General features: G+C 34.2%; 1 protein-coding gene and 1 long non-coding RNA gene across 5 annotated transcripts in view; one reads left to right on the top strand and one right to left on the bottom strand.

Annotated features, from left to right (window-relative positions):
- LOC149089890 (uncharacterized) overlaps positions 1 to 2852 on the bottom strand; it is a 277922-nt gene extending 275070 nt beyond the window's left edge. For both annotated transcript variants that reach the window (XR_016195731.1, XR_016195734.1), the window contains exon 1: positions 2724 to 2852. This is a non-coding gene — a long non-coding RNA (uncharacterized LOC149089890). The remainder of the gene's footprint in view (positions 1 to 2723) is intronic.
- Positions 1 to 26020, top strand: part of LOC149089889 (protein-L-histidine N-pros-methyltransferase) — a 272960-nt gene that overhangs the window by 7388 nt on the left and 239552 nt on the right. Inside the window, exons 1-2 of one of the 3 annotated variants that reach the window (XM_089254910.1) lie at positions 3920 to 3984; positions 16641 to 16745. In XM_089254910.1, coding sequence (XP_089111036.1) covers positions 16650 to 16745 — 96 coding nt within the window. In that variant the 5' untranslated portion in view covers positions 3920 to 3984; positions 16641 to 16649. Of the gene's footprint in view, positions 1 to 3919; positions 3985 to 16640; positions 16746 to 26020 lie in introns of those variants that run through there. The other 2 variants (XM_089254991.1, XM_089254835.1) reach the window with 2 other exon arrangements.

Here is a 26020-nt window from a genome sequence, read left to right as displayed (position 1 = left end):
TTTTTTTTCTGAAAGACAATTTATTATCATTTTTTACACGTATGAATACAATACAAAGACATAACACAAAAAACAACGCAACACGTAAACTACACACAACTGAATACAAGGGTATGATCTCTTAAGCGACTTATATCCGTCCAGGTCAGATCCATGAAAATCATACTAACGTTTTCTCGTATCAGCACATCGTTTTATGTATACATGTATAACACATATATATACAACACATACACCCATATAGTATATTGGTTTGTGTCCACGGGCTTTTAGTGTGGTTATGTGGGTTTTCTTATAACTTTATATACTATTAATAATATTCGAATTTCCTACGTATTTTTTTATTCATAGTTTTATATTTTTCTAAGCATTTTTTATTTTTTTTATTTTATTTTTTAATTAGCCTCTTCTAGTCAAATACGTTACCGTTGTCACTTCCATGGTTTTCCATTTTAACTCGTCAATTATAAAAATTATATGGACTAAAATAAAGAATGTATATCGATGTTTATACAACTCAGTCTCTCTTTCTCTCCGCATGAGCTCACGATATTTTCAAATAGAACAGCATGTAGTAACATAAGCTATGTGAGTTTACTGAACTTGACTAGGTGAGTTCTCCAATCTTTCACGAATTTTCCGCAGTAGTTTAATATTATCTGTTGGATTGTGCAGACTCAATTAGATGTTTTTAGTTGGTTTCGGGTTCATAAGTATGTTGTAGTCATTATTCACATCAGGGAAAAAGCCTCGTTTTTTGGCGCAATCCAAGTCATACAATGTTTATCAAGTAAGAATATTTAACAAACTAAGATTGATAAAAATGAGCAAAAATTTAGTTTGTGAGAAGTTTAAATGCTATACGTTTTTCCTCCAAATTCAAGTAACGAAACAGAGGGCACAACTACTGCAAACCCCAAACATCACAGTTTTCTTTCTACTTTTCTTTCTCTACTATTTTCTTTCATTCATTATTTATTATGCATTACAAATAAGCAATTTAAATTTTGATCAATTATTAAATCAGATGCAGCTTCATAGTTAATAAGTTAGATTACTTACTTTTGTATTTCAGTAGCTATTAATTTTAAAGTCACTCGGGCGAAATTTAGTTATCAGCTGGTGGAGAAAAGCTCGTTTTCAAAATAATTTACATAACAGACTGGTATGCAATCGTATCGAATTATTTTTTTATAAATCGTTGTTTTTCGATTTTCCGATTTTTCACAACCTCACATTCCAGGGATAATAATATGATTCAAAATTTATTTCCACATATTGTTTTTATCCATGAATTAATGTATTTTTTAAATGTAAATTTTGAATGCTGAATTCAAAGCTGCATTGGAAATATTTCGCATTATAAATGTCTGTAAAAATGACGGAATTTTTTTCAATGCATCCTTAACCCATTTTGGCGTTTAGAGTTTATGTTAAAAACTGAATAGATTTTCAGTGCTAACGAATTTAAAAATTCTTCCAAAAATTTTTAATTCATGGTTATTCGCATAAGAAAAAACGAAAGAAAAAAATTTTAATGAAGAGTATGGGAACTATATATAACTATAAACTTACGTTTATTGCACGAATTAAAATTTTTGGTATAAATGAATTTTAAAAGTTTAAAATTTTTCAATGTTATTGATTGGATATGAACATCTATTAATTTGATCTGAAATTTCTTTTTTTAAATAAATGATAGTAGAGAGGCAAAAAAATAATATGCATTTAATGTGTTTTTGTTTGTTTTGTAACACGGTAATTGATGGAGAAGTAACTGGAAAATTCACAAATTATGATGATGTCATTTATTCCTGGTATTTGTTGCATATTTATTTTAAATGCTCAAATTATTTCATGATTTAGTTTATAGTTATCATCACACATATAGCGAAAACATAAATTAAGAAAAAATAATCATTCCAATGCATTCAACAGCTCATTTGAGAAAATAATTCTCAGCTCTTCTCAATATAACTCCCATTTCTAATCTAAATCATCATACCCTAGAAATTTCGCTTTTTTTAGACATTAATTACACAGTTCAGTTAATTAACTAAACAAGTGAAAGTATTCAAAACAATATGCATCATCAGTTTCAGAGGTAAGAAAAAAACTTCAAAGAAATGGAATAGAAAAAAAACCCATCAAATCATTTAATGATGTTATCTATTTTTTTTCTTCTCATTCTTCGATTCTCATTCTCCATGAAAGAATAAATTAGAATGCATAATGAACGAAACAAGAGATACTCGCGCAGTATAAATTCCCACGCAAATGCAAATTACTTCCCTCCTTCTACTCTGATCCCTTTTTTCCTATTCTCACAAATGATCAAAGCGTAAGAAAAAATAAATAAAATCATAGTAGGAGGAGAAATAAAGGCATCATTAACATAAATGACATCCGGTTCATTGCGCAGTTTCAAACTCATTAACGGAAGTAGGCGTTGAATATCCCAACATCAATTACACCGACGTCACTGCCGCTCATGCGCTCTCAAATGAGACCTGAACAAGCATTAGTAAATAACAGAAATTTATTATCAATTACCGAAACAGACATACCTCGTATGAAATTGATTAATCAAAGATTTATTATCGGCGTATTTTTAGGCTGCGAGAATGCATCGTGTTATCGATCGGATGATGCAAGCGGAAGCTTTGGCTTCAAAATTTGAACAAAAAAAAAAATTAAAACGTCTTACCTTTATAGTAACTTACCTGTGATAATATGTCGATCTTATTGATGAAAAGCGTGTGTTGGAAATTAATTGTGACCATTCAAAATTTAGGAGTTGTTGTCATTTGTTGAACCGAGCATCCTTTTCCACGAAGCCTAAAACCGGGACATATTTTACATTCCACGCATAAAAATAGGAGTAGCATGAGAGAGCGGAGCGAAGAGAGACAAAATCGATAAAAAAAATCAATAAAATAGCTTTAAATTTAAAAAATAAAAAGAGGACTTTAATCTTCAGGTGTTTCAAGTTTGATTCGAAAATCTGCAATTATTTCTTTTATTACTGCATCATACAATGCGCCGTGAATTATCAATTTTATTCATTAAAATAATGTTTTAATTAATTTGCATTTTTAATAATATCATACGTTCAATTTTTTTTTTTTAAAATACGTTTATGCAAGAAGAAAATTCAATTATTTTAGAATCAATTTTTATTCTGTGATTTTTTATTCGCCTCTTTATTATTTGCACCCGACAAATTAAAAGATCATCAAAATTCATTAAGTTTGTATTTTAGCCGATAGATGGCAGAAGCGTTGATAGACAAATGAGGGCAAACTCTGATAAAAAAAAAAACATACGGTATCTAATTTGGTTACTTATCTCCATTTCATTCGCGCCAATAATGATTTATTCTCTTTTCCTCTCCCTCTTTTTGAAAATTAGCCAAAATTTCAATTTCTAGTTCCTCGAATGTCAACAGAAAAAAATCATTTTGTTACATAAAAAATAATTAAAATTTCAGTAATTTTTTTAAATTTAGGGGAAAAACTCAGTTTTTGTAGAAAAACACGACAATTGACGAAAAAAAAAAAACCCAATTAAATATTAAAATGCGAGCATGGAAATAAAAATACTCTTCAAGGATATATGTATATACTTTTGACTGAAAATTAAAATTTCATGATGTAGTCAGCGTTAAAAAACAATTTTTACAATTTCAGGATTTTTTCAGGGTTTAGATTCAAAAACAATTTTTTTTAATTATTTCGTATGAAAATTAAAAACTACATTTTTATCGTCACATTTTTGCGGTATCCAACAGCAGAAAAAAAAATCTGGATAAGAAATTACATAAATTTCTGACCAAAACAATTTTTTTAAAGAGAAATGAATTTCTATAATATCTGGCGATATTTTTGGCATCGTTTCCAACTCCCTCGATCGATTTGGCGACAAAACGTAACCCCGATTTCCCATGTCGCCGATGGATTTTTGGTGTCATCTGGCTGCTCTCCGGTAAGCTTCAGCGATTGTTTTGCTGGACAAGACTGTTTCATTAGGGTTGTTTTAAATATTCACTCCCCTCCGTGTACTGTTGTTTCTTTAATAGTACTTTCAATACTGCTGTTATGGCATTGTCGCCGGTCTGAATTCCCAGATCAAAATGTCAGCCGCAGTAGCATTGAATTGTGGGAGAATTTAGGCCTATTTCGGCCAAACATTCGCGACCACGTGCAGATCCTAATGTTTATATAACATTAAAGATCCCATATACCCTTTAAAATCTTGAAATAGATCAATTATATCATTGAATTTGAATTTAATTTCTAACAAAATATGAAAATCAAATATCTATAATATTTATTAAAGAAATTTATTTTAAACCATACAAAAATACAAATGTTCTCTCAAAACAAAAAATTAAATATGAATTTTTATATGGCTGTGATATCCTACTCTTATTTCACATTGTGTTCAGTTTTGCTGAGACAGCTTGTAATTGAAGGCTGAAAAATTACAGAAATTATATACGAATATATATAGAATGAAATGGTCTATTTTGTATTGCTCTAGAGTTAATTTTATTAACTTGTATTTTTTTTTTAAAAAAAAAGGTTTTCCTCTTGAAATCTTTAGTGTAAAAAAATTTGCATCTGACCATGTGAATATATATGGTATAATTATGATGAATGGCCTATACACCATGTATAAAGTGATATTTTATGTATCACTTTATACAAATACGAAGACCACAACATACAAATTGTACAACGACGTGGCTGCAAAAGAGCTTTAATTATAATTGTTAGTAGCACATATTGATATTGAAATATTAGCCTACACAGTTCTGTGAAATTCTTATCTACATGCAGTTCAGATACATCTCTATTTCAAGTCCCTTGTGCACGTACTAAATTCATATGTGAACTATTTCAACAAATTTTATTGAAAGCTGCGATTATTAGTTCTTGTTAATCCCACGAATACTTTTTCAACTGTTGTTCACTAAATACTTCTTTCATATATCGTAACCATGGTTTTGCTTTCTTTGTCCCATGATTGTCCAAAAAGTTTTATAATGTGTGTCGAGAACATGTTATGACAACATTGCAAATTGAAATTACAACATAGTAAATGATGCATCATCAATCAGGCTATTGTGAAGAGCTACAGGCCTAAGTAATCAAGAGCAAGATCATATGTACTTGAAAATAGATAAACCTCATTTTCAATATTGAAATGAAATGGGAAAACTTAATTTATATAAGTTTGGATCTGACTAAATTAGAAGAGCCAAAGCAAACATTAGGATGCCCCATGTTTACGTTAAAAGGCATTTGGTGGGGCAGAAGATATATATCAAGTTTTGGGGCCCCATATGAGAGATCATGGAGCTCCATCTCTTACCAGTAAAAACTGTTCACCCATGGGCTATGACCTTTTCTGTTTTTCTACCAATGGTTATAATTCCTGTAACACTGAATGTCTTTTCTTTAACGTGACCCACCAGTTTGAATTTCTCATAAAATGGTCTGGCGAATATCCTATTTTCCTAAATGCAATTCTGTCCCAGATACCCCCCCATACATATTTCTAAGCATTCATAAAAATGAATAGTAGTAATTGAAATTATCAGAACTATTTATATCAGCAGTGGTTGTTGATTTGGTGTAGATGCTACATTGAGTCTCCTTCATACATAGAAAACAATCGAAAAATGTTCTCAAAGAAGTATCAAGTTTCCTTCAAACAGACAAGTAAACACTAATTTTTAATAAAAAAAATTAAATGCAATAAGGAATCAAAAAGCATGAAATTCAGACATCAAATACATAATATTTGGCTTCTCAAGAAGGCTTCAGCTACTAAATTACACCAAGATCGACATATTGGATATTTGGTATTATTTGCAATTATATGGATCAAATGTGGTTTCATAAAAAGCACACACGTGCATGATAAACTTTTTTATTTGATTCTATAATATTCATTTTCTATGATTAGTTGCTGATAACCAAATGGTTCAACAAATATGATGGACGAAGTGACTTCAAATAAGCAATGGATGTGTCAGTTCATCACCCTGTAAAAATTCTGATGTTTTATTTTCAGATGCTGATTATAGTATGTGATAGGCCTATACAACACAGTCAATCTTGTTCACGAAAACACATATGCACAATATGTTTATTTTCAATATGAAAGAGACATGTTCATATCCTCGATTCATTAATATCAGTTACAATAAAATGATGTATCATTTATAACACTCACATTAATTAAAAAAGTGGATATTTTTTGAATTTTCCTTATCATAATTCAGTTCTAATTGCTCATATAGTTTTAATGGTGATCTATTTTCAAATAATGTTCATGATGTATTCATATTTTATATATTAATAACTTAATATTCAAATATACATAATAATAATAATAAATTAATTTTCAAAGAGTATTCAGCAAAATTCATCATGAATATCTAGGTTTTTTGTGTGAAATAATTCATCTGTTTTTTGAAAAATAAATTTTTTATTCATTTTTTATTCATATTATTTTAAATGAATTTTATATTAACATATAAATAATAAAACTAAATTAATTTCCAACAAAATATCATAATGCATTTTTATGAATTTATTTTTCCCTTAATATCATAGATGATATTCTAATATTTATATCTTTTATATTTATACATAATATTTATATAATATCTTAGTATTTATATCTTGACATTAAGCAGTCATATCATAGGTATATAATCAATCATGTTAATTATTAATATCTTGAAAAACATAGCATGAGATATCTATGTACTTACATTACATAATAATACTAGGGTAAAATATCAAATATAGAGCATTATATTTAGACGGCTTTAGCTTATATTATAGAATAGCTTTATATCATAGCATTTGCTTTATATATAAGCAATGATAGTCCCCATTTTAAAACCACAAATTGTGATATCTATACGTTACACAAGCATATGCAGTGCCATATTGTTATCAAACATTAATAGACTATAAAGAAATTATTTAGACTCAAATTTCACACACAACAAATCTTTATCTTAATTATTTTTAATAAATTAATAATTACAATTGAGTCATACAATTATAATATTGATAGGAGTTCAGAATGTATGCTTATACTGCTTGTGTCTTGATCTTATCGCTTAATAGGAAAATGCTTTAAGTAAATTAAAAAACATAGATCAAAGTTTCTAACAAGATTATTTAAAACACTAAAAATTTGAAAAAATCTCATGTTAGTAAATAATAATAATAATTATGCAATTTAGTCATATGAATTACTAATTCAATATATTTCTTTTGCTATGTCTTTGTATACTATTTACTTCAATTAATTAATCTAATAAAATAATGCCTGCATTATATGTTTCACACCCCCATAAGTGCACACATATAATTATGATAAGAATACTTGCTTAAAATAAAATATATGTCCCATTTAATTAAATCTGGGATCTGATTTCAAAAACATGCAGCCAGAAATTTCATTCGGGGGAGGGGGAAGCAAAGTGATAGAACAATAGCTTAGGCCATCTTTGTCCCTTTTTTCGGTCATTTTCTCACATTTGGGGACCAGATCCCCCAAGTCTCTCCCCCCCCCCCCCCCCCCCCGCTACGGCCTTGATATCAGACATGTTTCAAAAATCATATTTGCGAATGTAGATGATTTTAATTTGAATATTTCCGCCATAAGCATATTCTGCCTTATAGCATAACAATGGCCTTTCTTTGAAATGCTTCTTTCAGTTTGCCAAGCCCTTGTATGGTACAAAAATACAATAATAAAAGCTACTAAAACAGTATAGACTACATAACATTAATATAAAAGATAGATTAATAATGTAGAAAATAAATGCATAATAGTAATATCTTTTGACACAGGAACACACAGAATAATATTGTAAGCAGAGGCGCCGACATAGAGAAAATATTTGGGGGGGGGGGGCATGTACGTGACTCGAGCACGTACTCAAGAGAGGGAATCTGCATTGCGTTGTTTTTTCAGAAATTATTGGTGGGGGGGGGGGGGCGCTCAGCCCCTAGGTTCTGGTGCCTATGATTGTAGGATCTATAATTACTAATATGTAGGTTATACAATTGCTTGGAACAAAATTGCTATATTTGAGATTCCAACAACTTGGCTATTAATTTGATTACACTTTCTGTTTTGAACGATAATTGTGTGAAAAAAAATTGAAAGTAATATTAATTATATGATTGTTTCCTTCTTTTTCAATGTCTTTCAAAGTAGTTAACATAGTTTAAGTATTACTAGACCTTAATCAATGATGAAATTTTTTTCATATTTTTCTAATTGCTGAGAATATTTAAGAATATTGAACAAGTGTGTCAAAACCAAATATATAAAAAGAATTAATATATATATATATATATATATATATATAAATCAATTACTTTTCCACTTTTTTTTTCTATGGCTCTGGGATAAGTTGACACTAATATGGGTTGTTTCTAAGATTATTATAATAATATGAGACATCGAAAAAATCTATAAGAATTTAATTTTTACAAAATTCATCTGCATAAAATGGGATACGTGTTATACATCTTCAGCCTTTCATACTTAATCTTTGATAGTTTAAATGAGTGATTCCCAACGCCTCCTGGGGAGCGATGGAATGTTCCAAGGGGGCGGTAGAAGCTACTGGTATAAAATAGGATCCTATGGATGGGACAAAATGGATGCGATGGGACAAAAAAGGTTGGGAAACTGGTTTAAATCCATCTCATACTGTTTATTCGGAAATTTGGGGGAAAGAGAAAAGCATTGAACGTGAATTTCACATTAATTCATATTAACTCATCAATTTACTCACAAAACAATTATTTTTGCACCAACTTTTTATTTCTGGACTCGCTACAGAAAAACGATGTTTCCATAATGCCAAATATTCCACTCATGGGAAGTTACTGGCAAGATTAAAAATATTCGTAAAAAAAAATAACATCATATTCAGCTCGTAGCCTAAATTATTTTTTCCAGTCTTTCTACAGAGACCATAGCCACGCTCAAAAGAACAAATCAAGCAATATACAAGCAAGAATAACCTGCCACGTTGTGGCTTTCGAATTCAGAAGGCAGATGGCAGCACTTTTAGAGCACATAATAGTCATTTCTCAAAAACAAACATCACATTAGGTACACACCATATACATTCTGAAATGTACCAATTCATCGGAAGTTCCTCAGTGGGATGTTTACGAGTTGCATGTGTTCAAGTGGAAGCAGCCAAAAGTTTTGTCAGCATTCACTTTGTGTGGAATTTGTTGAAGTGATTTTGCTTATGTACTTAGTTAACTACAAAAACTTGCATTTATAAACAATAAAATTGTAATATTCATACACAAAAAACAAACAAATAAATAAAGAGTTTTAGTTATACTATAATTTTATAAATATAAACTGAAGAGCCGAAAAAACTGCTACGGGCATGCGTATGCAAATAAAGAGATATGGAACCAATCAGAGTACGGCGCTGCGGTCGGTAACGCCTATATAACACTACAAGTGTCTGGCATAGTTGTTAGATCGGTTACTGCTGCTACAATGGCAGGTTATCGAGATTTAAGTGAGTTTGAACGTGGTGTTATAGTCGGCGCACGAGAGATGGGTCATAGCATCTCCGAGGTAGCGATGAAATTTGGATTTTCACGTACGACCATTTCACGAGTGTACCGTGAATATCGGGAATCTGGTAAAAAATTAAATCTACGACATCGCTGCGGCCGGAAAAAGATCATGCAAGAACGGGACTGACGAGAATCATTAAACGTGACAGACGTGCAACCCTTCCGCAAATTAATGCAGATTTCAATGCTGGGCCATCGACAAGTGTCAGCGTGCGAACCATTCAACGAAACATCATCGATATGGGCTTTCGGAGCCGAAGGCCCACTCGTGTGCCCTTGATGACTGCACGACACAAAGCTTTACGCCTCGCCTGGGCCACGACAACACCGACATTGGACTGTTGAGGACTGGAAACACGTTGCCTGGTCTGACGAGTCTCGGTTCCAATTGCTTCGAGCTGATGGACGTGCACGGGTATGGAGACAACCTTATGAATCCATGGACCCTACATGTTAACAGGGGACTGTTCAAGCTGGTGGAGGCTCTGTGATGGTATGGGGCGTGTGCAGTTGGCGTGATATGGGACCCCTGATACGTCTAGATACGACTCTGACAGGTGGCAGGTACGTAAGCATCCTGCCTGATCACCTGCACCCATTCATGTCCATTGTGCATTCCGACGGACTTGGACAATTTCAGCAGGACAATGCGACACCCCACACGTCCAGAATTGCTACAAAGTGGCTCCAGGAACACTCTTCTGACTTTAAGCACTTCCGCTGGCCACCAAAATCCCCAGATATGAACATTATTGAATAACATATCTGGGATGCCTTGCAACGTGCTGTTCAGAAGAGATCTCCACCCGCTCTTACTCCTACGGATTTATGGACAGCCCTGCAGGATTCATGGTGTCAATTACCTCCAGCACTACTTCAGACATTAGTCGAGTCCATGCCACGTCGTGTTGCGGCACTTCTGCGTGCTCGCGGGGGCCCTACACGATATTAGGCAGGTGTACTAGTTTTTTTGGCTCTTCAGTGTATTTTATATAGCAGCAGTGGTTCTTAATCTTTTATGTCTAAAGCACTGGTTTTTAACCAGGGATCCGCGAACCCATTGCATCATTGCAAAGGTTCCAGGGAGTCCTTCAGCTTGGATGAGAAGGGAATTTGATAAATTTTCCAAAGTGAATCACTTTTACTAGCAATTATGCATAGTTCCCAAGCGTCGCTGGTAAATTTAATAAGTACCAAAAATGTATCACTTTTATCGGTCATTATACGTAGTACCCAAGCGTCACATCATTGGTAAACGTAATAAATCGTACCGTATGTTATACTATACCTCACAATTCATACATGTATTGTATCATTATATCGGGGTACGATTATAAAATTTGTTATCATTACAATGGGAGATCCAACTATATTCATCACACATACTAGACTCATTTGGATTTTTTGTCCATACGTATCAAATTCCCCAATTACGCTTGGATAGTATGCATAATCACAAATAAAGGCGATAAATTTCCAGTATTTATAGCATTTACCAACGACAATTGATTATTATGCATAATCGCCGGTAAAAGTCATAATGTTTTCAGTATTTATCAAGCTTACAAAGAAGATTAGTAAGTATGCATAATAACCGGTTATTATGTATAACAACCGATTTACCGCGCTTACCTTAACATATGCACGGATAATTGCGGTACTACAAAAATGAACAACATGTAACAGTTATAAATTCTTCATGCAATGTTAATCTATAGAGAAGCTCAACAACCGCAATCAGCAGACCTGGATCTAATTGAAATTTAGACAAGATTAAAATTTATCATCAGTTGATAATTGGGGGATTTGTTTGCTTTGCGGAAGTCCACGAAATCAACTTCCGTGACTCTTTTTCCACTCTCCTTTATTATTATTATTTTCAATTTCCTCAAGTAAGTTCTTTTCTAAGAAAGGAAGTGAGCGGTTTCACACATTTTGAACTCTGTGGATTACGCTCAACCTCAATCTCTATTCCTAGAACATTGAACTATACGGAGCATTTATTGGGGTGGAGGGATCTCTATAAAAATGTAGGACAGATCCCCTATACCGATGTACTGTTGGGGGAACGTTCCAAGAGGATGTTGGGGGAACTTTTGGCACAACAGAATATTAACTAGATTCCTACTGTCGCCGCTTCTTACATACGGTACCGCGGCAAGTACAGGATGTCCAGTTATAATGGAAAATAAGGCCCGGAACTCTCGTAGAGGGCGCTGAAATACCTTATACGTAATCGAGAGCTACATTCTCCAATGGATTATGAAATGAACTTTGAACGCCGAGACGAAGATAACGCAAAAGCGAAATTATAGTTTCCCTAAATTATCAACCATTCATATTAAAATTTCTGGTTTACAAAAATATACTGCATGCCAAGGGTTCTTGAAAATTTTCAGCCAACAAATCAACAACTATTAGTTTCGCAACCTATGAGACTATTTATTTTTCGAAACTGGTAAAATCAGTGATGCGATAAGTGCATTTCTAACAGGACTGTAAGTAAGTTTGTACGACTCATCCAGGAAACCCCTGCAAATCGAGTCTAGGTTGTGACCCATGGCTCAATAATCCCTGTCTGTAAGTGGACTTGTACGACTCATCTCGGAAGTCCTTGCGGATCAAGTTTAAATTGGTACCCATTGCTCGAGTCTCTGGCTGTAAGTGCACTTGTACTACCCGTCTCGGAAGCCCCTGCGAATCAAGTTTCAGTCGTGGCCCATAACTCAAGAAGCCCTTTCTGTTGGTTGATCTAAACGACCCATCTTGGAAGCTCCGGCGTCCCAAGTGTGGGTCGTGACAAATAGGTAGAACCCCCGTTAAAGTGAACTTGCAGCGACCGGAAGTTTTGTTCGCTATATCCGATCTGATAAGAGAAAAACAACATGTGGAACGCGATCGAAAATTTCGTTCGTTATAAGCCTAATTTGCTATAGCGGTGTTCGACTGCATCTATTTCGCTCAATTAGGCGTCCCCTCCCTCCAGCCTTCAGGAGAAAATTGAAATCCGTTGCCATTTTTTTTCACGATGGATAATTCAAAATCCTCTACAAAAATTCATTTGGTGTCGAAAATAAAATTTTTCAATCAGAACAATTCACTCCTTATTCCATTCCATTTCGATACATCCCTAATACACAGCATTAATTTCAAATACGAGGGGAGTTACGAGGAGTTATTGTCTGTGATAGGAGGAGGTTCTCCTTATACTCTCTCCAGTTTGGACCGCTTAACCATGGGAGCCAAGTCCCTAAATGCAGTGGCGTCGGTGCCGTGGATGCTCGAGCACCCACAGTATTTTGTAGCACGGACCCGAGTATCCCCAGGATTAATTTAAAAATCAAAATTTCGCACGTGATTCTCAAGTTTGGTAACCACAGGTCTAAAACACTTCCAACGCCCCTGCCTAGAAGTAACGAGATGCCCATGGAAACGAGATCTTGTACTCTCCATAGTAAGTAGTCTGTGTAAATTGCTATGCTCGTACTTCCAATGTATGGGAAGCCTTCAGTATGACACTTTCATAACATGAAAATTTAGATGTTTGCCAATTTTACTTCAAAATATGGAAGGAAGATAGCAGCAACAAAACACGAAACAAGCATAACTCTGACAACATCAATAAGTTAAGGCAACACACACGCACACACGACACGTTTCGGCTTGTACCAATTCTATAGAAATCCCTTGGAATGGATGTTTACGAAGTGCATGTATGGTTAAGAAGTATGTGGTGGGGGTGGATAAAACTAAGGACCCTACACACTAGAGCTGTTCATGGGCTCGGATCTCAGTAAACTAACCCTGCCTTTTGTTTATTCATTGTGGAAAAACAAAATGATCCCGGATGCCTCCCCCCCCCCCCAGGCTGCAGCTCTGTCACCCTCCCTCTTGTAACCTTTGAGAAGCCCATGATGCCTTTGAGATGGCTTCTCGATCTTGATTTCAAATAGAAACTTCATCGAAATATAGGGGGTGTGTTAGTATACCGAGAAAGAAAAAGTGTTATAATATGATTGTCATTATTTATTTAATAATTTTGACGCATTATCTTACTGATTTAAATTGAAATTGTGACAATTATTTGTTATATATTAATGTTAAAAAAATTGTCAATGTAATAAAAATGAATAAATAATGCATGGAACACATAAAATATGAATGAAATTCACACATTCCACTATCAAATTCTTCTATAGCGAACCCTACTTGTAACGAACTACTCGTATACAATACAAATACAACGCCACAACAGGCAAAATGCCCAACGAGGTGGCTGAAAAAAAGATGCCATAACAAATATTGGTGTCATATATTTCAAAAATACAGCAACCCAATTAAAAACACAATCACAAAAATGATAAACCCTATATACATATGATAAAACATTATACAATGCCCATAAAGAATACTTATGGTTGTCTTATTCTAAGAACGGACAGAGCTTCCCGATTTACTCCAACATGTTTATCGTATTTCTTTTTAAACGTGTCAATTGTGTTACAATTTACTACCTCCGGGGGTAAGCTATTCCATTTATTAACAACTCTATTAGAGAAAAATTCCCTGCGACACCATAACCTTACATTGTCCCTCACCAATCGATACTGGTGTCCCCTTGTAAAAGCAGTCGATTGGCGGTGTACTAAAAGTTCATGGTCCATCCTATCCATCCCATTGAAAATTTTGAACACTTCGATCATATCTCCTCGACCTCTGCGTTCATCCAATGTAAACATATTCAAAAAATGAAGTCTCTCTTCATAACTCAAGCCCTGTGTGCCAATAAGGACACGCGTAGCTCTTCTCTGCACCCCTTCAACCAAGTCTATGTCCCTCTGTAGGTATGGTCTCCAAAACCTTACAGCATACTCCAGTCCAGGACGAACTAAGCCTCGAAAAAGCGGAAGAATGACTTTAGGAGAACGCGAAGAGACCTTTTTGAAAATGAGACCAAGCATTCTATTCGCTTTTTTGACAACCGCTGAACAATGTTCAGAAAACTTAAGGTTAATGAAGTTGTCCATTTCCACAAAATCTGAAAATGAAATTTCTAGCTTCTAGTGGTTTTTTTTAGTAATGCCCTAATGTTTCTGATCTTCAACATTGTTCTGAAATTGGTGTGAACACATCAGGTCTGATCCTTCATCACTGCACATGGCTGGTTCCAAAAACGCAGTTTTCTGCTTTCTTGAAGCAATTTTGAATTGCCTGTTGGCTGACATCTTGTCATGCTGAACCATGGCTGAACATGGCATCTACCCCTTGTCAATCAGTATCCGTCTACGATTGACAATATCCATCAACACAATGGGCTGTAATATACCAGAAATCCTTTCTTATCAGTTTCTTTCACCTTCAGAGAAAAGCTAGATTTACGCGAAAGAAAAGGAATTTCCTGTGTTTTCTTTTTACTATCATTATGCTTGGCCTTCGAGATGGAAAGTTTTTCGAAAATTACTTCGAGATAGAGAGGTGAGAACACACTGATTTAGTACAGTAAATGCAAAGATTTTTTTTCCTTCTTTTCGAGACAAGAGTTTTTCGAGAGGTTTAACTGAATCTCTAAACCAGTGGTTTCCAACCTACTTTTCATCATGCCCCAAGCATCTTGTAAAATCCTGATACCCCCCCCCCCCCCCACTTCAAGAGACATGCTGGGTGAAGGGGGGGGGGGAGACGATCAAATATTTGGAAACAATTGTAAAAAAAGTAAAAATATTTTAAAAAATTCTTTAAGTATTGTTTTAATCTATTTCTGTGAATTTGAAACGCATATTAAATGCTAAAAACCCAGAAGTTTCCAATGAAAACTCTAAATAAAGTTTTCCTTGGAAACTTGGAGAGATTCTTGGTGCTCCCCCTCAAATTAACCTGTGTGTGCACTACCCCCCAAAAAAGTAGGTCCTATTTATGCCTCTATCCTCTTTCCGTGACATATACAGTAGAACCTCTTGATAACGGACACCCATGGAACCGAAAATCTTGTCCGTTAGTGGATAGAAAAATACAATGAGGCTCGCTCGTCCATGTAATTTTAATAAAAAGCTAGAGGGGAGGTATTACTGTTGTTTTGTGAATATTTTGTCGCCCTACGGTCATTTTCTGCACACTAGGGCTAATTAGATCTGGACCTACAATTTATTGCCGATTCCGAACTGCGGCTTTGTTTTAATACTCACTGAGAGGTTTGTGCGCTAATCCTTTGATATGGGACTCCCTGCTTTAGAATCTTTCTTTTACTGTAGTTCTAATTATTTGGAAAAGGGATCTCCTATCCACGTGGAGAAAGTCCAAAAGGGGCTGTAAACTTTATCTAAAGCAGGGCTGTTCAACTTTTGAGAGTGCGGGCCAAAAAAAATTTTCATGAAGCCCAATTGCCAACAATTCATACATTGTGGTGCCTATATCCACACAGTGACGTCTCAACTGATGGACCCAACAAGACCCCAAGGCTTCGAGTTGAATTTGGATCCCTGTTATATAAAAGAATTTTATTCATTCCGAGATAATTTTTTCATTAACTGTGAATTTCCATTCATCTTGAAACTTTTTCATTAAATGTAAGTTTTCATTAATTCTTCAAATATTTACTTATGCAATATGAAATCTCATCAATTCTGAAATTCGTTTCCCGCTGAATATGAATTTTCATTAATTCTGAAAAATTCTTTCTCATTAAATAAAAATTTCCACAAATCTCCTGATTGTTCCCACTAATAAATCAAATTACCCACTCAAAAATCATATTGTTCCCTTGTGGAGCGTGGGCCCCACCTTGGGAAGCAGGGCTCTGAACGTAATTTTGGTACAGTATAAGAAAAATCATGATCCTCACATACCTTCATTTTCGAAAAAAATTGTCATTAAAATAATTAGTAATTATTGAGACATTTCTCTCCTATTTTTTTGCATTGTTATTATAGTTAGTGACATGTGATCAAAAAATATAGGCCTATACATGATTTTATGTTATGTTCTATCTAGAAATTATTGATGGAATCCGCACCTTACTTCCGAAGCCCGTTGGCAAGGTCCATCTACGAGAGGCTGATCAGTGACCAGCACTTACGATCACTGGACAAGTCAAAGGTAAATCTTATTTATTTCTATAACTACTTGGTCATTATTCGATTACAAAATGATCCGGTGATTGTAAGAAGAGAAAACAATAAAAGTCCGTTACAGAGAGCAACAGGCCAACAACGGTACAATTATTCAGCCATTTCCCTTCACTCATAGTTAGAGAACTTGATGGCAGATGGCAGCATTACACAGAAACAAACTTCACGGTAGGTTCACATTACGGACGTGCACATTCCAACGTGTACCAATTCATTGCTAGTTCCGCCGAGGAATATGGATGAACTGCACGTCTGGTTTAGTAGTACAGTACAGTAGTAAAAGTCCGTTATAAATAGTACGGCTTAAAACAAGAATACGAAGGTTTTAACAACTGGATGTTGAGAAGAGATATATTTCGGAAAGAGAGAAAATTCAACTGCCCCTGCGGGGAATCGAACCCACGTCCCGGGTGAATGCCATAGACCACTAGACTACAGAGGCACCGAATCTCTCAATCTTTCTTTGGAGCTCGTGTACACTGAAAGGGACCGTACATGGACGGCCGGACCAGACTCAGGCCAAGCTCACAACTGCTGACGCTGCCATTGTGATTTCAGTGTACACGAGCTCCAAGGAAAGATTGTGAGATTCGGTGCCTCTGTAGTCTAGTGTTCTAGGGCGTTCACCCGGAAAGTGAAAGGACGTGGGTTCGATTCCCCGCAGGGGCAATTGAATTTTCTCTCTTTCCAAAATATATCTTCGCAACAGCCAGTTATTAAACCTTCGTATGGTAGCGGAGAGTGACGTCATCCTTGTATAAAACAAGAATCCCCCGCTATAACGAAGTGATTGTCAAATAGCTGATTTTAGTTAAAGATACAAAAATATCCGGTTATAGCGAATTGAAAAATAGGAAGTATTCGCTGTAACGTCGAAGACTTCTAAAAAAAATACTATTCTTTCCTTCTTTCTCTTACAGAATTGAATTTAATGATTCTTATCATGGCACATGCTCCTCAAGTCAAATTCAACCACTTCCTATTTTTGGGGGTTCCTCACTATAGACATGATTTATGTGTGTGTGATGTTTTTATTCGAATTTAGTCTCTCCCAATGACTATGACACCGTGGAACCAGAACTGCAGTTTTAAGTCGTGGAAAAAAAATGAAAATGAAAATCGTTCTCTCTCTCTCTCTGCTTGAGGTGTTCAAATTCCTTGCCTCGAAGCTTGAACAATTTAGTCACATGTTTACAAGAGAACTAATATGTGCACACCACGGCTTGAAGTGTATGCCTTCTAGAGGTAGATGTTCGAACTGATTTTTTGCTGTTAATTTCTGTCTCACCACATCAAGACCTTCCAAAAGTTTCATCTTTCTTTTTAGGCAGTTCAGAATACGCCAACGTCAAGTATAGGTAATCTGTATATCACCATATGTTACGTATATTATATGTTATGTAGTGGCTATTTTACTTTTTCATAAATAATCTCGAAATAAACGGAGTTTGCATCACCTCCAGAAGACAGTCTTCGTACTCAGAGACGCAGAACAAGCCTTTGAAGTAGAGTCTGAATTGATGACAAAAATGACAATTTTATCGTGATTATTTTAACTTTTCCCTCACAGTGAACTCTGAAATGAATTCCAGAACACACTTAGAAGAGGATAAGCTGTAACGAATGATGGATTATACGTAGTTGAAGATCTCTATCCCTGGAGTGATATTCATAGTCTGTTATGGTGCAGTTGCTCGGTTTCGCCGACCGACACGTTTTTAAGAATTTTTTTTGCGGCCCAAACAATACATCACTTATTTGAACATCTCTCCAATTTACGCACCAATTATTCAAGTCCGAAGGAGTTCGTAGCAATGACCGTTAATTGTAATAAAAACCCGGCTGCGCTGGAACTCTTCTGATTTTCCTATGTACATACAGTAGAACCTCCCACCTTTAGTGGACACTTTTCGTTAATTACTCGATGGGCATCAATGTATTTTGCTATGCATTGACGGACACTCCTCATCAGCGAGTCCGTTATCGAGAGGTTCTGCAGTTGGAAACCGAACAATGATCAATAACTATTAATCGAATCCTGTCTTTATTGATTTGAATATCGTTACCAGTGGACAAATATTCCATGAACTTGAGCTCAAACTCAAAGAGTTTATTGGAAAATGTGCTGCTCTATCAGAAGTCATCCACGTTGAAAGCGAGGCTCATCAAGGGATTGGGAAATATTCTGTATGAGAATAAAATATATTTACGTTACATATACAAAGTTTACTGTACCTTCATAATTATCAGAACTCTTCACTGAAGTCTCAAAAAACCTCAAAGACAAATTTCTCTTGACTATATAAGGTCAACTTTATTTCACACATTTCCTATCGGTACTCTATCTTCCTAAAAAGAAGAAAAGTTATTTTTTTGACAAAAAAATGAGGAAATTTATTAAATTAAGGCGAGAGCGAAAAAAGAAAAAAAAAAAAACCAACAACCACGAAAACTGAAACTTCTTAGCCGTGTAACATACCTTCATACTTTATCCTAGTTTTTTGAGAAACAAGAAGAAGCCAATATATATATATATCTTCGATACGTAGCCCAGTTAAGCCCAGTAACTCATTTAGCTTCGGAAGAAGGGAATAAGAAGGGGGGCTTCGTTTTCGTCGCTGAGCTCGTCTATCATGGCCCGTTGCATATTTTCTGTCCACATGGCTTGTACTAAATGAAATTATCTCGGTGTTTCTTCCACGCCACCATCACTCTCTCCATCTATGTATGGAAGCATAGATAACACGACTCTCTCTCTCTCTCTCTCTTGAATTACCGTACTGGAGGGAAAGGGTTGAGAATGGGCTAACATGCTCACAAGACAGCCGGGTCCTCAGAACCCACCACGGCGACTACATTCAAGGCGCTTGTGATGTCATTAATATTCATATAAGGAATCCCTACTGGTGTCTTCCGATAGTATAGCGTTGCGGAAAATTTTTGAGTTTTTTTTTTTTGGTGAAGCTAAATATGCTACATATTCCCCATTCCCTCGACAACACACGTATTTCCCTAAAATTTCCTCAATTTTTTTTTCTCCTGTTTTGAACAATTCACTCTCCTCCTCTCTATGTATATCTTTTTTTTTTGGGAGATGTGTCTCTTATAAGGACGCTTAAGTAGGCAGATGGAATTGCTGGAAAGTAGAGGACAAAATTAGGGAATATGGACACGGATGTGCTCTTGTCAGCAAGTTTATTCCTCCGAAACTCTCTCTTATCATCCTTTCCTAGACCTAATAGACGTACGAGGGAAATATATCTCCTCTTATAACTTCCAATTTTTTTCTCAGAATTTAATTTTTTTTTTTTTCGTAAGGAGTTTTATTTTAAAAAACTAAAAGTAGATAAAATTTTTCAATCTTTTTTTCTGTTGGTTATTGAATTTCGTTTCTAAATTTTGCTGCTAAATTTTTCTAAAAGTTTGTGGATATATAATATTATAAATTTAAAAATCCATATAATATTATAAATTTCTCTAATGAAAATTTCTTCATTTTTCTTCTGGCATGTTAGTTTTTAATTTCGAGAGTAATAATCGCAATTTTATAGGGATTTTTATTGCAGTTGGTCCCGTTTATAACGTTCCCATTTCGAACATTTTACTTATTTTCGTAATTCCATTTTTTACAAATGCTCATTGAGATTTTCCCATTCGAAGCGTTTTCTCAACATTGGCTCACAACATTTTAGCATGAGGTTTTTGTTTTTTTTTTTGAAAATCGTTACAAGCGGGATCCACCGTATTATTAAAGTTGTATTTGTGAGTAATTAATGTAAGTTTTATGATAAATACGAGCGTGGGGCCAATGAATCATTGACACTGACTGGCCAAAAAAAAGGAAACATATTGTAAGGTTTTACTAGATCTGATTCAGCATAATTGAGCTTGTTTTCGTCGTAATAATAAATTTGTGAGGTCGTGAATTCATTTGGAGCCAGCACTTATTTTGTACCAGAGTAGGGATAATATTTCAATTATAATCTTATGATTCAATGTAGACTGTAAGAGACAGAGCGGCGGCCCATGTTATGGTTAGAAGGAAGAAAAGGTAGAGAATGTAACGATTCTTCAGATTACTCTCTTACGATGTTCAAATTCCTTTTTTTACAATGTTGAAATTCCTCTTTTACAATGTTGAAATTCCTCTCTAATAATGTACAGATTCTTCTCTAATAATGTACAGATTCCTCTCTAATAATGTACAGATTACTCTCTAATAATGTACAGATTCCTCTAATATTGTACAGATTCTTCCTCTTAATGTGATGGCATGTTCAGATATGATCTGAATGATTCCTTGTTCTCTTTCAGCTAATGCTCTCATGTTCGAAAACAATAAATCTATTTTGGGCAGAATTTTTTGATGATGGCACAAGTAATGATTTTGAACATTACATTGAAAGAAGCAGATATCTATTAAATAGATAAAATTGATAATTAAATATATATTGAGGTACTCAGCTAACTAATTACTTGATTTTGTTGTTAAATAATGTGGTGAGCTTAAATTCTTCGCTTAGTTTTGGAAAAAATACCGGGGAAATGAAAAACTCTACATATTATTCTAGTCCGCAGATATTCACTTTGAAAATTATTTAAAAATGTGCTGTTACATGGTCGTGGCATTGTGGAAGTTGAAAGTGAAATTCGTTAACATTATTCTCTACAGAAATTGCCTTGACAGACACTGGCGCTATAGCTGAGGTCTCATGAAAACCCAGGCCAATATAGTTACAAGTTTAACTATCATTGTTGAACTCCGAATCCAAATTATTATGTGCAGGGTGGTTGTAAATAAACTGACGTTACTCAGACGTATGCAGCGTCCATTCTGATGAGGAATTTTGATGAAACTTGGTATATAGGATATATATGGATCATGTGGGAAAAGAAAGATCCTATTTAAAGAAAAAGTTAAATTTTTGACCACCAGGTAAAAAAATTAGAATTTCTTTTATCTCAGTGATCTTTTCCCCATGGTCCAAATAGCGTATGTGTCAAATTTCAATGAAATACGTCCACCACAACGGGCTCTATATAGGTCGGTGTATAATTAAGCTGAGTAGTGTCAGTTGAATTATACTGACACTACAGTAGTATTACAAAAACTATTAGTTGAATTATACTACACTAATTATACATATGTAGTCCCCATTGTGGTGGACGAGTTGTTAAAGTCTCATCTACACGGCACCCTGATATAGGAGTGAACGTTCGAGGTATTTTACTGAACCTCGGTAAATACGTTATTTGGACTATGGGAAGAAGATCACTGCGATAAATAGCTCTATTTTTTCACATGGTGGTCAAAAATGTATCAATTTTTTATTGAATCTTTCTTTTTTCCATGGTCCATATACCCTATATATAATATATTGTACCAAGTTTCATCGAAATTCCTCCATCGGAATGGGCAACATACGGCTGAAAAGTGTCAGTTTATTTACAACCACCCTGTGCATTTATATCAAAATTTAAAAAAATAATGTGTTCGAAATAAAAGGCCATAGAAAACGAAAAGCTCAACGGTCGGATTCAATTTTAGTAGAAAAAAATATTAACAATTAACTGTTCAAAAATTATACGAACATCATTTCAAAATTTAAATTCACATTGAATTTACCCTTATCAATTTTTTATCGGATGAAGTCCTATGTTAAAATGTCACTTGAAATTTTCATGTGGGAAAATCTCCGAATCGCTATATTTTCTTAATTTTAATATGTTTTATCTCTAAATATTCCATTAAATAAATAAATAAATATATATATTAATATTCAAGCAAACAAAAATTGTTTTCCTTCAGAAACAATTACAGTTTATTTCAATGTTCGGTCGTGGGCTAAAAAAAAGAAGCATCAAACATGTATAGAATATAAAAGTGGGAGGGAAACAAAATGGTGCAATGCCTTGAATCTTTTCCAAAGGCACCATTTGGTTTTTACATTTCAAGTTCGTTCACGTCACTCGACCGGATATTGAAAAGTTTCTCGTAAAAACGTCACCGTTCTCATATTATATTCTCCTAAAAAAAAGAATGAAAATAAATATATGTATAAAAATGTCCCGGAAAGGAGATGTTCCCGTTCCAGGGCAGAAAAAGAGAGCTATATTAGGAAGAACGTGAAACAACGGGATTGGGAGAAGTCGGAGAGAAAAGACAAAAAATGCGATACTTTTCCGAAGGTTTAATAAAAACTTAGGAAATTTATTGTTGGTTCTTAAAGTGTTAATTTTGTAGCTCTTTATGATATCAGTTTTTCTTCCTTCCTTGAAACAAAATAAAAATATATATATAAATACTTTATATATAAAACATCAGTGTGTCTATGTAGAATTCTCCTAAATTTATGGGTTAGAGATCGATCGGTTTCTTATATATGGGTGATTCTTTCGTAAGCTGTTACCCTAGAAATATTAATATTCTGTTCAGATTGAATTTTTTTTTCTCGCTAATATGTATAGTCATGAGTATAACAAAATATTTTTAGATTTTGACCATGTATAATATTGGACCTTGATAATATGATTTATTCGATCAATAATCTATTTCACGTGATTTTCAATTGAAAAATCGATCGTGAAGCTCAATGGAACTCTATGCTTGAATTTTTAAATTGTCGAATTACACTATATTTGATAATGAAAAATAGGAATTATATTTTATGTTACACTGTGAAAAATTTGAATTATTAGATTATTTTAAATTATGTTGCAATCTATGATAAACTGTTAAAAAATTGAGTTATTAAATTGTTTTAAATCATGTTGCAATTTGTGATAAACTGTTAAAAATTTAAATTACTAAATTATTATCAATATGTCACATTTTATTTTCCACTGTTAAAAAATTCAGTAATTGAATTATTTGAAATTAGTTTGAATTGTTAAATTATTTAGAATTACGTTACACTTAAAAATGTTAATTATTAACTTATTTAAATTTTTTTTATGCTGAAAATTTGAATTAACAAATTATTTAAAATAATTACATTGCTGAAAATTTGAATAACTCAAACATTCGAAATCACATATTCTATATACAGTGGAACTTCGGTTAACGAGCTTAATTTGTTCTGCCAATGCGCTCGTTATCTGAATCGCTCGTATATCGAATCAAACTCTCCCATAGGAAATGATGTGAACTCGACTAATTCGTTCCACATTTATTCACTCCTGTGAAAATAAATAATAAAAATTGCATTGGATCATTAATAAGTCAGTAATAAAATATGGTAATTATATGGTAATTATAAAACACAGTAATAAAATAAATATACAATACATATATATATTTTATCCATAAATAAGTATACAAAAAATACGGTAATGTTTACAAATTAACTTACTCTAAACTACGAGAAAGAGGAGGACTACCGTTTAGGACGATTCACGGACTCACTATCGTCTATAAAATTATTTCTGTGTCACTTTGAAAAAAAAACCTATCAATGGCATATGCCTTTGCCTCCATTTTAGGATTTCTCGGAAATAGAAAAGTGCATTGTCATTGGACAGATTCATTGCTCGCTTTGGTGCAGCTTTATTTAATTGGTTCTTTTCCACAAAATTTTCGATAGATTCCCACATTCTATACACATCTATATATACATATACCACATTCTATCTATACCTGTTCCTAATAAGTCCGGGCTCTAAGCAAACGTGAACTTTCGGCTTCTTCCTCTTTGTGTTACATGGTGTTATGTAAGTGCTAAAATGTTCAAAAGACGTTCAAAAATTAGCCTATACCAGTTTTGAAAGTGAAAATACAGTGTGTAGCAAAATAAAAAATCCAATCTAAATTTTTATACGGTCCTCCTATCCTCCAACTTCCAATTATAAAAATGTTGCCCTTTTTTTCCTGAGACAGGAAAAAAAAACCTTCTTGTTCGGAGGTTACCTGTAATAAATTCACATACCTTACCTAAAATCACATTGACCGAGGATACCACTTGGATTGGTTACCCAATCTTAACTCTCAGCGGAAGAAAAAATATACCTCTGTTCATGACCAGAATGAGAAAGAAGCGTTAAGTTTAACCCAAAGTAAAGTCCACGGCTGATTTAGACTTTTACGACTTCACATATATTCGGGCCTTCAAAAATAAATTAGTAAACGGCAATCGATCAACACCACCGATCGCAGAACCATGACTCGCGTTCGTTACGAGCAGGAATTGTAAGAAAATTCGAATAGACCAATCAGATAGCTCCATTTCACAAGCAGTCAATCAGGGCGTTATAGAAGTCTATGGGACGCGTTCGGTTCCAACGGAATGTGGCCGTTATTCGGAGATGGCCGTTAGAAGAGTTTTTACTGTATTTAAAATTATACTTTCAATAAAATGCATTCATTTTTATTCTTTTTAAATCCAATCTCTAAAAGGAATTTAATTTCCGGGGGCAATTCAAGCAATGAAACAACGCATGTCATATTCTGCATGCAAGGAATTTCATTATTATTTTATATAGGCAGCACACTCGTGTATGCACTCACATAGTAATATTATACTTATTTATAAGAAAGGGAAAAAAAAAATTCTTATGTAAGTTTTCCGGAGATTTGACTATACCATGTCTGCAACATTGTTAGCTTTGATTCGGGATTCCGAGATTTCATCAAAGAAAATTGAAGAAAGAAAAAAGGATGAAATTCCGTAGGAGTGCTATCGTCCTAGATGTAATTGCAAATTCTGTCTTCTTTCTTGCCCTGGAATGACGTCGTCTTTTTCTACCGGATATTGAATACACGGACGGATTGGGAGCCGAGGAACTTGTGAAGATCCGGGACGGAAAAAAAACGGGGAAAAATGGTATAGTAACTCTACGTGAAAGAGGGAAAGATGAAGGGGGGAAATGTTAAGACCTGTAAAAGAAGTATAAAGTAAGACGATGGATGCCGTTGGCCTTCTTGTTGCATTCCTCATTGCGAGTGGCTGTTGCACGTAGATCTGTGAACTCACCTTAATTTTTTACATTCAGTAAAAGTTTGGAAGAGTAGGAAAACTTCACCTAATAATACTCAGAAAAGTCACCAACGAAAAAGACAAATACAAGAGGAATATACAAAACTCCTAATGCATTTAAACACTATATGTGTGTCGTCTTCAGAGAATAGAAAAGAAAGGAACAAAAATCACATTGACCGAGGATACCACTTGGATTGCTTACCAAATCTCAACCCTCGGTTGCTCAGTGGAAATAAAAAATATAGGTATGTCCAAGTCAAACGTCACG

The sequence above is a fragment of the Pholcus phalangioides genome, unplaced genomic scaffold (assembly GCF_987345545.1).
Source record: "Pholcus phalangioides strain wild (caught in Gottingen) unplaced genomic scaffold, Ppha-v1.0 ptg000001l_1, whole genome shotgun sequence".
NCBI classification, from domain to species: Eukaryota; Metazoa; Arthropoda; class Arachnida; order Araneae; family Pholcidae; genus Pholcus; species Pholcus phalangioides.
This window is presented reverse-complemented; position numbering and strand designations above follow the sequence as displayed.